The sequence below is a fragment of the Sabethes cyaneus genome, chromosome 1, assembly GCF_943734655.1.
Source record: "Sabethes cyaneus chromosome 1, idSabCyanKW18_F2, whole genome shotgun sequence".
Taxonomy (NCBI): Eukaryota; Metazoa; Arthropoda; class Insecta; order Diptera; family Culicidae; genus Sabethes; species Sabethes cyaneus.
In genome coordinates, this window is record NC_071353.1 from 54,224,538 (window position 1) to 54,239,921 (window position 15,384).

Consider the following 15,384-nt stretch of genomic DNA (forward strand, 5'->3'; position numbering starts at 1 on the left):
ATCACTTGGCGAAGACAAACAACAATCATCGATGAATCTGTCTATTTGTCCTGCCTGGGCTAATTTATGTACTGAATTTGTTATCTCTTTGTGTACACCTACACACGTTATGATGGTTACAATTCCATCGGCCATGTAGCAGGGCAAGCTCACCTGTTGCGGTTGAAGTTAAAAAGGACAATTGCGTTCACTCTTCGTACAAGATTGACCCCATGGATATCACTTCCAATAAGTGATAAAATAAAAGCGAATGGCACAACTAGAGTTGCCTTATAAAAGTGCACAGACCGGCCGATGCTGGTCTCATTTTAGTTGGATCTTGGCCGCGGTTAGTTCGTGGCGAAGGGTGTTATCTCTCGAGAAAAATCTTCTGTAACTACCGAGAACAGTTATGAGTCTACCAGTGGTTTTAATTGGCTTCCAATATCTCTGATTGGATTGAACCGCATCGGGATGTGGATGCCGTTATCGGTGATGACAGCGTTGTGTGTCCTGATGGACGTAGCGGTGCATATTCGTGTTGGTGCTGCCGTCGCCAGTGCCGAGGATGCACTGGAAGTAACATTTAGTGAACGGACTCGCGCTGACTGGGAGAAGGTTTGGCACCAGGAAAGTCACTCCCGCTGTCGCGAAAAACTGATCCGACATCTTTACTGGGCATGTGAAAAGGATATTTATCGGATTTCGAGGCGAAACGACTACAGGCAAGAGACAAATCAGAGTCCAGAAAAGCGAACCAATGGTAATAGTTTGTGTGAACCGTGAGTGTGATTTAAGTTTAGTCAAATTTGGGTAATTTAGAAACACGTATGAAATAGTTCGTTATATGTTAATTGAGTACCGCGAAAGAAGAGTTTTCACATTCAAGTAAATTATACAAAACCATTCTGATAGTTCGAATTACTGCTCACAATTACAAGTTCGTATTTCGAATGACTAGTAGAATTTTTGAATGAAAATTAATGAAAATTAAGGCAGTTTTTCTTGTTTAATTATGAAGAATAGTGGTTTACCTATAGACAAACAAAAGTCTATGCATATTGATGTTCAGTAATATTTGAAATGCAATTTGATTCGCATCGAAGATGGTTCTAATCTAATGCTGTTGTTCGTCTCCGTAATGGGAAAATAGCCGAAGACATGGCATAGACTAAGACACTCAGCATCCTACCTCTAATTTGCAACGCCCGCAGAGTACAGCTCATACTTTCTGGTCCAGGTTTGCCGGTCCAGCAGAACCTAGGGATGATATCAGAGATCTTCACTGTTCTGTACGGTCGCTGTAGCTTTTACCTGCCGCCAGGACAGTTTCTCGTCAACAACCCGGATGTCTTTGGATGAGCTGCGTCACCATGAGCCGGTGGGTCTGCCTCTGCTTCGTTGGTCTTGTGGATTTCAGTCCAGTGCTTTTCAGCAGATCTCGTTCACTCCTTTTCTCAAGGTGTGTCCGATCCACTTTCACCTACGTTTCCGAATTTTTGTTGCCCTCGGTCGTTCATGATATCGACGATGCAGTTACTCTTTTTATATCAAGTTTTCAGGCCACCAGGCAGAAATGATAAATACCTCCAGTTTTTGTTTTGTACTCGCTGAAACGTACGACATTTCGCAGGCTTACAGGAATGCAGATTTAACGTTTGAGTTTAAAATTCGGGTTTTGGAATGTGATCTGGTTTGCGCACCAAATGTTTCGCAGACTTGTAAAGACACCCCTGTTCCGTGTGGGGTAAGGGCACATCAACCCGGGTGTCACCATCGGGCATTTTCTGGTTGCCGGGATATTGAAAGGCTTTACCCTGCTCAACCTGTTGGTTCACTGTTATAAAGTTGGTGGGAATGAGAGCCCTCAGAGAGCTCATCTATCTTGCTCTGCATGTCGTCGGCTAGATCGCGGTCATTTAGCTGTTCGATCGATAGAGGATTCTAAGGCAATCCACTATTTGATCTACTGTCAATCGCTCAAACTAATACCTCATCCATAGCGATGAGAAACGGCAGCGGTGATAAGATGCAGGTCTGTTAGCAGTAACCCTTACAGGGTCGGACAATACGCCATTGTGCAACACCTTTGCACGAGAACGCCTCGTACTGAGCTTGGATGAAACGGAATAGCTTATCTGGAATTGTTCTACGTCTAAGTGCGTCCCAGACGTTTTCGTGGCTGAGTCGGTCAAAGGCTTCTTCAAAGACAATGAACACCAGCAGAAGAGTGTCTTGGAATTCATTGATCTGCTTCAGCATAATACGGAGCGTTCTGATGGTCTACATATGGTCGACAACTCGAAATCCAGCTTGCTGCCTCCAGAGAGTAGCGTCGATCTTCTCCTGCTCCGGTTATCGGTTACCTTACAGAGTACCTTCAGAGTAGTACAGAGTAACGTGATGCCACGCCAGTTACCGCGTTCAGTTAGATCTCCTTTTATGGGAACTTTTACCAACATACCCTATATCTCTGATATGCCCTGATGCATGCCTTTGATAGTTGTTTCAATTTCATCCAGCGATGACACCTCAGAGTTCACGCGGTTAATGCGACGATCGATTGGTGTCATGCGCTGCTGGGTTTGCAGGGGACTCAAAATGTTCAGTCCATCGCTTAAGCTGTTCCGTACGGTCAGTTGGTAACAGACCAGCTCAGTCCTTTAGCGGCATCCTAGTATTCATTCTGATATAATTAGGGTGGAGACAAATATCGTACAAGAAACAGATATCATCATTGCCGGCGACGGGGTCTCTTTCTTCGACTAGTGAGTAAGTCCCGGCTCTCTTGTCCCGCCTGCAATCAAGTTTAGCAGCCAGTTCGGTGTACCATTGGGCAGGTGTCTTAGCCACTCTAGGTCGCGCCCGCTGGCTTCCACCACTCTCCGCTCGTTGATCATCTTCCAAATTTAATTCAAAATCCAGTCCCTCCGTGCGTCGCGCAATTTGTCGAGGGTTTCGCCACTGGTTGTGATGAACGCGTTCTTGATTCCGGTCAATTGCTCTTCGACAGTTCCACCAAGTGGCAACTCCGAGACTAGGGATTCAAGTTGCTCGACAAAGGCCCTTTTCACCTTGGGACACTAAAATCGGCGGATACGTGCGACGCGCAAGCGTATAATATAGCGTTTTTTGAGTGCCTTGACGTCACTGTAGTCTACAGTCTCTGTAAGCTACTCACGACACGATATTTCAATACCGAGTCTAATCCCCTATATTGCTTTAACACATTTCGGTTTGATTTCAATTTGGAAATAGTAGGTTAATGTCGTTACTAACCGACAGTTATTAAGCATTTAAGCCCTAACTTGTTCGGTTGGAGTACATCTTGGTCTATTTGCTGAATCATCGCTGTGAGACTCGACGGAAGGAAAGAAACATAACGAAAATCTCGGCATACATGCTTCTTGAAAAGACCTATGGAGAGTGCCCAAGATATGCACCCTTATCCTGGTTTTCATTCGAATCATTTTCGTACAAAAGTATAGACAATTCGTATTCATATTTTCGTTCGAATCAATTCGAATTACCTTTCCATTTCCATTCGATTTTGAGTATAGTGCCGTACGAATGTAGGATACGGCCACAAACAAGAATTAAGGTCGTAATCGGGTATAAAAAAGCACAGGTCAGTCGAGACGTGCTCTCAGATCGAGCACACTCTGATTGACGGCAGACCCTTTTCAGATGTCACAGGACAAACCTGGATCATTATTTTGTAGCGTGTAAGATTGGTGCACGGTTATTCAGAGTATTCAAATCGACACTAACGAGGAAAATATCGTTGACCATCCAGTAGTTATCAGCAAAGGAAGTTGCTACACACGGAAAGTTGATGAGTGGAGCAATTATGAGTGGACACGTGAATGAGCAGGAGAAGTTCAACCATGATTGGATCAGCATCACAGCTCAAAAATTATTAGGCATTTCTGCTGTTGCCTCCCAGGTGATCTCGAGGTTCGACACTGCTCTTACAAGCCAGTCGTTGTATGTTCGAAGCTCGACTGGGTCAATGGCACTTACTCCACAATTGTCCTTTACACCAGCAGTTTTCTGCGAAGTCTGTCAAATAAGCAAAACAGAAGCGTAATTTTCGAAAATGAAATGTTGGCGTCACGACTTAACTTTGTAATAGTTTACGATTAGACTAAAAATGCCAACGAGCGACAGGTGAAATAAAAAACCGACCAGAGCTCAGATGTTGGGTCCTACCGCGACGCATCAGAACAAGGAACAACATCGAAGGGCTAGAAAGAGGCTGCCGAATCGGAACTGCACTGTCGTATGAAACGCCAGCACAGGAATCGCGTTTTTGCCGAGACCAAGGATTACACTACTAGGCACGATACGATAGTATCTATAAAACCAGAAATGGAATCAGCAACCGGAACGTGCTATGTACAATACTGAAGACAATACTGAAGACAATACTGAAGGAACCCGACTATCGGGAAATCGGAGAAGACCTGGTGTTGGAAACAACTTTTCATGGTGCGGTTGAAAGGCAAAGAAAATAAAATCGGCGATAGGAACAAAGAACAGTGGGTCTGCCAACTTTGTACGAAATGGAAATAGCAGAGTACGAAATGAAAAAGCAGAAGAACGATAAGGCAGCTGAAAAGAGGTATTTCTTTTGAACTTTTGTTAGTCGGTATCAAACGACCACCTTTTTTTTTATAGATTTCAAGGCAGCGTAGAGTTCAGTAAAGCGAATTGAACTATAGTGGATTATGATTGAATATGGTTTTCCAACGAACCTTAGGATGATTAGCGGGTTGGATATCAAACTTGTTTGTGACAATAGATGGTTTGGAGCAAGATGATGTTATTCGAAAGCAGGCGTCAAGTGCACGCTAGGTTTAGCGAACGACATCGATATCATCAGCGTTAATGGTAAAGTAGTGGAAGAGGTTGTCGAGCATCCTAAGAAAGAAACTGCGTAAATTGAGCTTGTACTGTGCTAAAACGAAGTACATGGCAGTAAGGTTGGTATAGCTCCTCGGGTATTGATGCTGCGGTGATATTAGATGGAGATACTTTTGAAGTGCTCGATAAACTTGTTTATCTTGGTATACTAGTGACATGTTACAACCATGTTAGCCGTAACCAGTCAAAGTCCTAAAGTGTGCAAGTAACCACAAAACTCTCAGTCCACTAGACGCTGATTCTTCTGGTGGTAATCTACGATCACAAAGCTTGAACGCTAAAGAAGAACGACCGGCAAACTCTTAGTGTCTTTGAGTGTAAGATCATACGTTCAATTATTGGTGGTGAACTGGAAGAAGTCCAGTAAATCGTGGCTATAAGGGATATCGGCTGACCGCCGATTACTTACTTACTTACTTATGTGTCCATGTCCGCCGGTCCGGCAGAACAAAGGGATGAAATCAGAGATCTCCACTGCTGACGGTTACCTGCCATGACTTTTACCTGTCGCCAGGACAGGTTCTCGTATACAGCCCGGGTGTCGTTGGCTAAGCTCCGTCGCCATGCGCCTCTGGGTCTGCCTCTTCTACGCTGTCCTTGTGGATTCCAGTCGAGTGCTTCTCTGCAACCCTCGGTCGCTCCTTTCCTCAAGGTGTGTCCGATCCACTTCCACCTACGTTCACGAATTTCTGTGGCTATCGGCCGTGGATGACACTGACGATAGAGTTCCTCATTCCTCAGTCACCAGGCACGAATGATGTATCGCAGGCACCGGTTAATGAATACCTGCAGTTTTTGTGTTGTCTCCGCTGAGACGCACCACGTTTCGCAGGCATACACTGTAGAGATGGTCGGGTATGACATTTTGAATACCCGAACCCGACCCGTACCCGACTAAGAAAAAAAAAATTTAAAACTCGTACCCGACCCGAACCCGCAGGTTTATTTTTTTTTGATACCCGAACCCGACCGGACCATCTTTAGTGTTAAATGTTGTCAATAGAGGTACCCGACCCGACCCGTACCCGGCTTCAACAACAAAAATTAAGAACCCGTACCCGACTCGAACCCGCAAATTATTATTTTTCAATACCCGAACCCGGTGGGTACGGGTAAATTTTCCGCTACCCGGCCATCTCTAGCATACAGCAGTACGGATTTAACGTTTGAATTAAAGATTCGGGTTTTCGTACGTAGAGTGATCTGGTTTGAGCGTCAAATGTTTCGCAGACCTGCAAAGGCACCCCTGGCCTTCCTGACCCGTGTGACTATATCAATCTTGGTACCACCACAGAGAACAGACATCCAAGCGAAAGGTCCCCACTTGGATAAAACTTATGTCAAATTAGTTGGGAAACTATAGTGATGATGTCGCTAAAGGCGCATAAAATTCAACACTAAACTCACAACAGTTAGCTTCTGGCGCTAGCATAACGCTTATAGTCCATATTTAATAGCGCCAGAGAAGCCAAAAGTTGTCAGTGTGCAAATCAAAAGAATCATTTAGTTGGGAAACCACAGTGGTGGTGACGCTAGCATATTAGGTGATTTTATTTTGAAATTTTATCCAAGAATTCCCGGAAAATTTGTTCCTGAATGCATGTCTGTTCTCTGTGGTACCACCATCGGGCGTTGTTTGGCTACCAAGATATTGAAAGGTGCCTAGTGTGAGATACATACATATGCGGTGCATACAGGACTCTATGTTTGAGCATTCCTTCCCACTTCACAACGAAAGTGTTGGCAGCGCTGTCATGTGAAGCTGGTACAGTACGCAATTATCATTGGCAACATCGCACGTCTATCTGCCTCTTTTCCAGCAGACTTTTGGACAGGAAAAGGTAAGACGTGCTTTGTTCGCCCAGCTCTTCTCCGCGTCGAGTGATTTCTAGATTTGGTCACTTCTTTGTAGTTAGGTACTAGTATGGTAATTGTCAAGTGTGAATTGAAGAAGTGTGGCAAAACAATCAAAACACTGTCTGATATGGAAAAGTGGTGAAAAAAGGTGGTTGACAGTTTGTTTAATTGTAAAAAAAACTCATCGGACACAAGGTGGTCTTCATGATATAAACACATATGACAGTAAATACATACAATAGTACAATTACAAATTTATCGTCTACGAGAGAGTCGTCGTTGAAAATTATTAGGCATCATGTTGAAATCGAACCAACCGTAGAGTTCGTTGAACCGCATTGCCATAAATCGGATAAGGTCGTACAGTCCGTAGTTTGCATTCCGTCTCTGCAGGTGCAAGAAATACCTCATTCTGAGGGGTCGTTCAGGAGCATACAAATTCAGTTGACTCAGAAGAGCGGGGCTGTCAATATCTCCTAATAGCAATCTAGCCAGGAACGTCGCTTGAGCGTTGGCACGTCTTCTTTCAAGAGTCTCCAAGTTAAGCAGATGGCAGCGTTCCTCATATGGCGGAAGGTTTCTGGGATCGCGCTATAGAATTTGTTGATATGGACACCAGATCACTGATCCGAATTCTAAAATAGACCTTACAAGTACAAAGATCGGAAACAGTACGGGTCACGGAACTCCTTGGCGATTTTAAAAATAAATCCAAGTTGCTTATTGGCTCTGGAGATAATGTCGTTGTAGTGTATACGGAAGGTTAGTGCGCTATCCAGGACGACACCAAGATCACGTGATAGACGCGTTGTAACAAATGTCCTGCCATGTTGTAGCTAAAAGCTATGGACTTATTTTTACGATGAAAGGAGATGGCGAAGCATTTTGAGATGCTGACGGTAAGCATGTTATTCGAGCACCAACCTTCAAATTTGTCCACAAGGTGTTGCAGTTCAATGCAGTCGGAGTCCATTTTAATTACTTTAAAGATTTTTACATCGTCAGCATAAAAAGATCGACAGAAGAGCTGATAGTTCGTTTATAAAAAGAGAAAGAGCAAGGGTCCAAAGTTGCTCCCCTGTGGCACGCCAGAGATGTTGTTGAACGAGTCGGAGAACTCTGATCCGATCTTCACACTTAGCCTACGGTGTGTTAGGTACGAACGTAGCCACTTGCAGAACGGTGCGGAAACTCCCAGCTTTTCCAGCCTAGCAAGCAGGATGCCGTGATCCACCCGATCAAACGCAGCTTTCAGGTCCGTGTACACTGCATCAATTTGCACCCCTTCATTTATGTTGCGCAGGCAGAACGATACGAAATCGAAGAGATTCGTGGAGACTGAACGTTTTGGAAGAAAAAAAAACATGCTGGTCTGAGGGAATGTAGTGTTGACAGCTAGCGAACAAAGCGTCGTTCACGATTATCTCGAGCACTTTAGAACTTGAGCATAACGACGTAATCCCACGATAGTTTTGTACGTTGCGCTTATTACCCTTCTTGTGTACAGGGAACATTACTGATTCTTTCCATAGAGTAGGAAACTTACACTGCTGAATTGAAGCATTGAACAACAGTGAGAGAGGTTTAGCGAGAACAGTAGAACACTTTTTCAGGATGCAAGATGGAATACCGTCAGGACCGGTCACTAACGAATATGTTAATTTTCCGATGGCAGTTTTCACAATCTTCTCCGTTACACGAAAGACGTTGAGGTTGATGACTTCGTTAGGTGTGTTTCTAACAGCATAAGCAATTTGTTCTGAGGAAGCAAGAGCACGATTAAAAGCCTGCTTGAAGTGAGTAGCAAAGAGGTTGTATTTATCGCGAGCAACGTTGGCTTTACGATCGTCCAGAAACAGATCAACAGGTAGGCCGTCTTCGTTTTTCTTAGAGTTGACAAGTCACCAAAATTTCTTCGGATTTCTGCGCAGGTATCCTTGCATTCATAGAGTATACTGCTTATACAAAAAACGATTGTACGCTCGAAAATCACTACAGGCACGGTTAAAGTTTCGCTTGGTGGGTTGGCAGCGTGATCTTTGAAATGCGCGCAGAGCAGAGGATCTAGCACGTTTCAATTGACGGAGATGCGCGTTTTCCCATGGAGGCTTGCGAGCGGGTCGGCGTATGGGAACGAAATCGGTGATCAAGCTGTTCAAAGTGCGAATGAATTGTTCAACAGCCATGTCAACATCAGGATACAGTAACAGAGATTGCCAGTCGATTTGCGCAATTGCAGTGGCTAAGCCATTAGAATCAATTCTATGGATGTCGATAACGTCCTCAAACGCGACAGGGGTACAGTTAATACAGTTTTGGCAAGTACCGTCAAACGGGGTATCTTGCAACATTTCTCAACTTTAAGTTTAGGTAAAAACTTATCTGCAACGTATTTGAGGACATGTAATTAATACTTGCAAAAAGCGTTTTTCTGGAAATTGACTGAATTCACCCTGTAGGGGCTTTAGGTCTACATCGTGCTATCAGGTACAACCATAACGTTACAGAAAATGAAGAAATGAATTGATTTGGATTTTTGGCACTGACCTGTAGCATGAAACACGAATCGGAACATGGAAGGTATTCTTGGCCTTTGCTCAGCTTGGTCAACTGGCACAATTGGCTAAAGAAGCTAGTCGCCTGAAGCTCGAAATACTGGGACAGAGCAAGTTAGTTCCTAAGAGTGACAAGCAAATTCATTTAAGGGATTTTAATGCGAAGATTGTCTTCAGCAACTTTGAACAGCAGATCTTGAACGAGTGAAAGAAGGCCAGCCAAACCAACCAGTCGCCAGCCAGTCGAACAGGAAACCAAACAGATCACAACTTCCGCTTCCTCAGTGCAAAAGGAGCATAGATTATGTAAACAACAAACGCCGCATCGACATCACATCCGTCCATAAGGTACACCTGCGCGCGAGTTCAAAGATGTGAGTTATTACGGCGTGCACCATCTGAAAAATCATGAGGTAATGAAGGACTATGTCAGCTAGTATCCCGAGACTCAAAAATACCGCCCGGCAGAACTGTTGATGTACAATGGACCAGCATCAAGAACAACTTCGATGAAACTTTCTACAGAATTCAGATGAAACCTGTAGGAAGACCGATGAGCGGAGAAAGCCAGCATTGAGCGGGCACAAACTAGAGCAGCTGAGGCCCAGCTAGTATTTCCAGTTGCTAGTTCAGTGCTTCAGCTAGCCACATGTCAATGATACGTTGAGCTAGATAGGGCTGTTAAAGAGCCTTGTAGAGGGGTCAAGGTCATTTCCCTAGCTGAGGGGAGAGAAAGGACCGGCAAGCGATTCGCTTATTGTACACATTTCTCGATCAAAGCAATCAATGCAATTATGGACAGAGCTAGTCAAACATTGTCTTATTGAATATTTTGGCATGGAGAACGAGTCCAGTGTAGAAAAATTCATAGCAGCGAAAAACTCAATGAGAATTCATGCACAAGAAATTTCAACCTTGATCACAAGCGCAAAATTCACATATGAATTTCTCTCGTTATTATACGCGATGCCTCTGTTGCTATGCGATGTGAACAAAATTCAGCTGTAAGCATTTTGCTTCATTCTTCCACAGCTGGCATTTCATACAACGAACCAGAGAGCAAAAAAGAATCTACCGCCAGAGAAAACAGCAGCAGCGAAATACGCAGCACACATTCATGAATTAAAATGGCAAACATATTGGCGGAATTTACATTTTTCCTTCGCGGGAATCGACATTTTTTAACTAGAAAGTAACAAGCCTAATAAGAATTAGATAAACATACAATTTAAATGTGCGTTTTAGTTTAACATTCCCTCACGCTCACTCACAGCTACGTATCGCACAAGAGAACGCCTATGGTGTTCAACAACGAATTTGTATGTATATGTGCATAGCAGTGGGTAGCAGTTGAAGCAAAGCAGAATGTGATTTAGCGATGAGCAATATGTGTGAGTTTTGTGCTTCTTGCTATGAAAACAGAAAAACTCACTCGTGATTTTTTTCTGCATAGGATCAAGCTGACTTGATTCACAGTTGATTTTGATTTTTAATGAGTTTTGAGTTATTCATGATGTTTTTTTTAATGATTTTGAGTTTTTACCATCACTGAGAACGACTGTTCTGCTGTTGAGGATAGATGAAGTAATAATATCTGAGAGAGCACCTTGTAGGTAGCATTGATCAGCGTAATACCGCGCTAACTACAGCAAGCGAACCAGTCGCCTTTTTTGTAGATGGGACAAATCACACCTTCCAGTTCCGTTCACTCCTCTGGTAGTTTCTCCTTGCAAAGTCTGGAAATTATCCAATGAAGTTTAGTTGATAAGAATCTTTAAAGAATCGCGACTCGGCTGTTTAACTGTGCGATGGTGATCGAACATAAGTGTCGAACAAGAAATTATTACAATTAGTAGTTAAATTCATACTCTGCATTCGGCATTATGCTACCGGAAGGAAAAGTTGATACAATGAAACTTGTTGGTTTTGTTTAATTGTTAATGAGAAGCTTGTCCAGAACTTGAATTGAAACTTCCAAATGTCATGTTATCCCCAGCTCGCGAGCCTCAGTAATGATGACGACTTGTAATGACCAACAGTCTCGAGTCCTTTCGATTCGCGCAGAGGACTGTGGCAAGGCGATGGACTGTCCTGCATGTTATTCAATATCGCTGGTGTGATCCAGCGAGCGGGCATCGAAACGAGAGGAACGATCTTCAGCAAGAGTAGCCAACTCCTAGCCTTTCCAGACGACCTCGATATCATTACTAGAAACCTTGGAGCGGCGGAGACAATCTAGGCAAGACTAAAAACGGCGATTAGGAGGATAGGGTTACAAATCAATGCGTCGAAAACCGAATATATGGTAGGAAGAGGCTCCAGAGAAAGCAGCGTTTGCCTGCAGCGGATAGTGACTATTGACGGCGATGAACTGGATGTGGTTGATGAATTCGTATATTTGGAATCTCTGGTCACCGCCGACAATAATACTAGTAAGGAGATATTAAACGACGCTTTCAAGCTGGAAATCGAGCCTACTTTGCCCTCTCCAAGACGCTTCAATAAAGGAGCATTCCCCGCCGCACAAAGCTGACGGTGCACAAAACGCTAATCAGATCAGTAGTCCTCTACGGACTTGAGACTGTAACTTTGCTTACGAAAGACATACGTGCACTTGCCGTATTCGAACGAAAAGTGTTGCGGACTGTTTTTGATGGAGTACAAACGGATAGCAGATAGTAGCGTAGGCGTATAAACCATGAGTAACAGGCACTACTTGGAGAGACTTCCATCGTACACCTGGCGAAAGTTGGGATACTACGGTGGCCCGGCCACGTCGCAAGGATGCCGGACGAATGTGTAGTGAAATCCGTTCTCTTCAAGAACCCCACAGGCACCAGGAATAGAAGGGCCCAACGTGCTAGATAGCTCGACTAGGTTGAAGCCGACTTGCGTGTGTCGAGACGCGCAACGAATTGGTGGCGAGTAGCCCAGGATCGAGTGTAATGGAGCGGAATTCTTGATACGGCAGGAGCCACCCCGGCTCTTGGCTGAATTAGTAAGTAAGTTGTAATGACTAAAACTAGTATGTGGAGGTCTATACAGACTAGATGAAAAACTTTCGGTTAGCATACCTGAAAGATTCTACCTAGTAAAATGTCATTACAATTCCTTCATACGGAATTGAACGACGACTCGATGCGTTTGTTAGTCTTCGGGTTAGAAAAACAATGAATAGATGGTCAAGGTAAGCGACCATTTCTAATGCTGCTAAAACGACGCCACTCACCTTTCTTCGACGGCCAAATGGCTGATCAAAGAATAGCATGCGAGAACGAAACAGGAAGCAGTACGCAGCCCGCGTCACTCGGAAATTGCTCTGCCCACCACACGCTCTCAGTCGATAAGAAAAACCTTTATTACGCAACTTTCGTAGTTCTATGTCAACTATGTGCTCCTATATCGGAGATCACTTTCTTTTTCGAAACATTTTAATTCATGCCAATTTACTAATGGATTTCATTGAGTAAAAGCTACCAATTAAAAACAATCTAAAATTCTGTTTTGTTATATGTATTCAAAGTACACCAACGCTGTAATGTTCAGCGCTTTGGACGGTCAATTCACCGATCCCGAGATTAGATCATGGTTCATTCCATCAATTTTTTTTCCTAATTCATTCTATTTTCAATGCAACAACAAAATAACCGCATCACGATTGCTTTCTAGATCATAAACAACGTTCATAAAAAGAGAGGTTCCACCGAGATTTGAACTCGGATCGCAGGATTCAAAGTCCTGAGTGCTAACCGTTACACCATGGAACCTTGGATGAATGCGAAAGCTTGTAAACAGTTTTTTACATTCGTTAATAAATTACGAAAAAAAACATGCATCTGAAAATTATATAACCGCATCGTTGTTCTTACAGTTTTACCTCTCCTGTCGCGGTGGACTATCAGTGCGGAACAGGCGCAGAGTTTCTTACGCACCCGCCGAACTGGTAAGCGTCGCTCCGGTGGTTCAATCACAGCAGAATGCTGCACGCGAGTAGGCTGCACCTGGGAGGAGTATGCGGAGTATTGTCCCTCGAACAAGCGCATTAATCGTTACTGAGAGTAAACGGCTTTCGGATATATTCGCATCAGAGTGCGATTGTGAAGAAGTGTTGGTAAGCGGCGTAAACTTTAAATATATTTTGGGTTTGATGCAAACTGGCTATTTGGTGTTACTGTTGACTTATTTCATTTTTGTTTTCGAAAGTCCTGCCTTTGACGTTTGGAATGGGGTTTGAGCGAAAAAATGTTTTTGGTACACTATCCAAAAGTACAGAATTCCCAAAGCGGAATACACGCTTATTACCATAAGGGGAATGAAAGGAAGTGTTCGGTCCAGGTTCAGAAAAGGGTAGATTATGTTCTCCAAGAGGGAGATGAACACGAATCCAAATAAATAAAGCCGTTCCGGTATCGTTAAAAACTGTCCGCCATGGATATTGCGATAGAGAAGTACACTGATTCCGGTGTAAACAACGTGCATCGCGTGTTTGACTAAAATTAATTCTGGCTTAAAAAGTAAAGGAAATAGCGAATAATGCCCAACGATGCCCAGAAATAGTGTCCAGCGGGCGTCGGTGCGATTCGTGATAGAAAGAATCGTGAGCGGGATAAGCATCATTAGAATGGCTTTCTCGTGGACGTGCCAACCGAACATAAATGACGAACACGCACATATTGTTATAGCTCGGATAAAATTGAGTCCAAGACTGGGAGAGTGTTTCAGAGTCCATAGCTTATACAGAGCTGGAATCATAGTTATAGCAGACAACACAAACGTTATCAATGGCGATATTGATGGAAGTACATTGTGTGTAAACGTCTGTACAAGACCTCCGGTATTACGCGAGCCTATAGATTTCTTTCCCAAATAAAATGATAAAGCTTTATCGGCAAAGTTGTACAACGCCCAAAAATTGGGCGCCCAGTAAGCATGGGTGAGTCCTCGTTTGAACGGAAATAGCCTTGAAAACACCTAGAAAATATGACACAAAATAAGTTTTGCGTTTAATTGAATGAATAAATATTTAATACCTGTGGTATGTCATTATAGAACGGTCCAAACGAGAGCAAACAAATTCCAGAGACAATCACACCGAGCTTAATTAATTTCAATATAGCTCCACCATTGCGGAAGCAATAAAATCGTAATAGAAATACGACGTAGACCGGTGCCACGTAAATAAAGATATGTTTTAGATTTAGTAGAACCGCAAAGAATAGTGCAGAAGTTAGGTAGTTTTCCGTCAATACATAACTTATACTTAAAAGTAAAAAGCCAAAAAGGAATCCATTGTACTGAAAGTGAATGTGGTCTACCATCAGCAGTCCGATATTGGTCAGTAAAAGCGCTGATCCGACGATGTGTTGTGCGCCAGTTTTGGCCAAAACATTCATGCATCTGTAAAGCAATTATTATTCGCTGTTCTTAGATAAAAAATCATTATCTAACCGTTTCACACCAAACGCAAACATGACATCTGCTACCATCACTGAAAACCGCTGAAAAAATACCGTACTCATAGAAGAGTAATTCAGGTTTGTAACACTTAACATGGCTGGATCAAAATATTTCGCCACCTGAGAAAGGACCCATTCAAAGTAGGCAAAAAACGGAGGATAGTCTAGCGTCCACTCGCTGGTAGCATCGTAATACCACTTCGCTAACGGTCTGCTATGCGTGATGGCTAACCAATTACGATGCACTTCAAAATCTGTCGACCGGCTGTACGGTTATTGTTCCATAATGTAACGATTAGCACTCTGAAATACTAGTTCATTTAGGATATACTTACTATGCCGGTATGAACATAATTTTAAGTGCCGTAGCAAGCAGAAACAGGTACCAAAACATCCTCGAATGCAGACCGGTACGAAACGATCTTAAAAGACAGACTGCTGACACGAAATTGTTTACATCGACACTTTCTATCTTCCACATATGCGCCGAATGCGCCGCTTCGTTCGAACAAGCGGCTGATCAACGGAGCATGCGAACTGGTAAATATTTACAATTTCAGTTCAATCACTCGAACTAGGCGGGCACCCTTTCGGGCTTTTAGCCCGCATGC

At 43.4% G+C, this 15,384-nt stretch overlaps 2 protein-coding genes and 1 non-coding gene across 3 annotated transcripts; 1 reads left to right on the forward strand and 2 right to left on the reverse strand.

Annotated features, from left to right (window-relative positions):
* Positions 1-453: 453 nt before the first annotated feature.
* LOC128732474 (probable insulin-like peptide 7) lies at positions 454-13,373 on the forward strand. Its single transcript, XM_053825729.1, has 2 exons — positions 454-742; positions 13,189-13,373. The coding sequence occupies exons 1-2, from the start codon at positions 454-456 to the stop codon at positions 13,371-13,373; spliced, it is 474 nt and encodes a 157-aa protein (XP_053681704.1).
* Trnaq-uug (transfer RNA glutamine (anticodon UUG)) lies at positions 13,013-13,084 on the reverse strand. The gene has a single exon. It is a non-coding gene; the product is annotated as a tRNA-Gln (tRNA).
* A 65-nt stretch (positions 13,374-13,438) lies between the features above and the next one.
* Positions 13,439-15,259, reverse strand: LOC128743703 (probable dolichyl pyrophosphate Glc1Man9GlcNAc2 alpha-1,3-glucosyltransferase). Its single transcript, XM_053840333.1, has 4 exons — positions 15,109-15,259; positions 14,766-15,038; positions 14,348-14,714; positions 13,439-14,288 (listed from the first exon to the last, which is right to left on the reverse strand). The coding sequence occupies exons 1-4, from the start codon at positions 15,252-15,254 to the stop codon at positions 13,497-13,499; spliced, it is 1,578 nt and encodes a 525-aa protein (XP_053696308.1). The 5' UTR covers positions 15,255-15,259; the 3' UTR covers positions 13,439-13,496.
* Between the last annotated feature and the right edge of the window lie 125 nt (positions 15,260-15,384).

Bases quoted from the DNA above. Each gene is read 5' to 3' on its own strand.
- LOC128732474 (XM_053825729.1), top strand. From the start codon at position 454: ATGTGGATGCCGTTATCGGTGATGACAGCGTTGTGTGTCCTGATGGAC. The intron at 743-13,188 runs GTAATAGTTTGT...TTGTTCTTACAG, and splicing joins TCCAGAAAAGCGAACCAATG to TTTTACCTCTCCTGTCGCGG.
- LOC128743703 (XM_053840333.1), bottom strand. From the start codon at position 15,254: ATGTGGAAGATAGAAAGTGTCGATGTAAACAATTTCGTGTCAGCAGTC. The intron at 14,715-14,765 runs GTTAGATAATGA...ATTGCTTTACAG, and splicing joins TTTGCGTTTGGTGTGAAACG to ATGCATGAATGTTTTGGCCA. The intron at 14,289-14,347 runs GTATTAAATATT...CATATTTTCTAG, and splicing joins TCTATAATGACATACCACAG to GTGTTTTCAAGGCTATTTCC.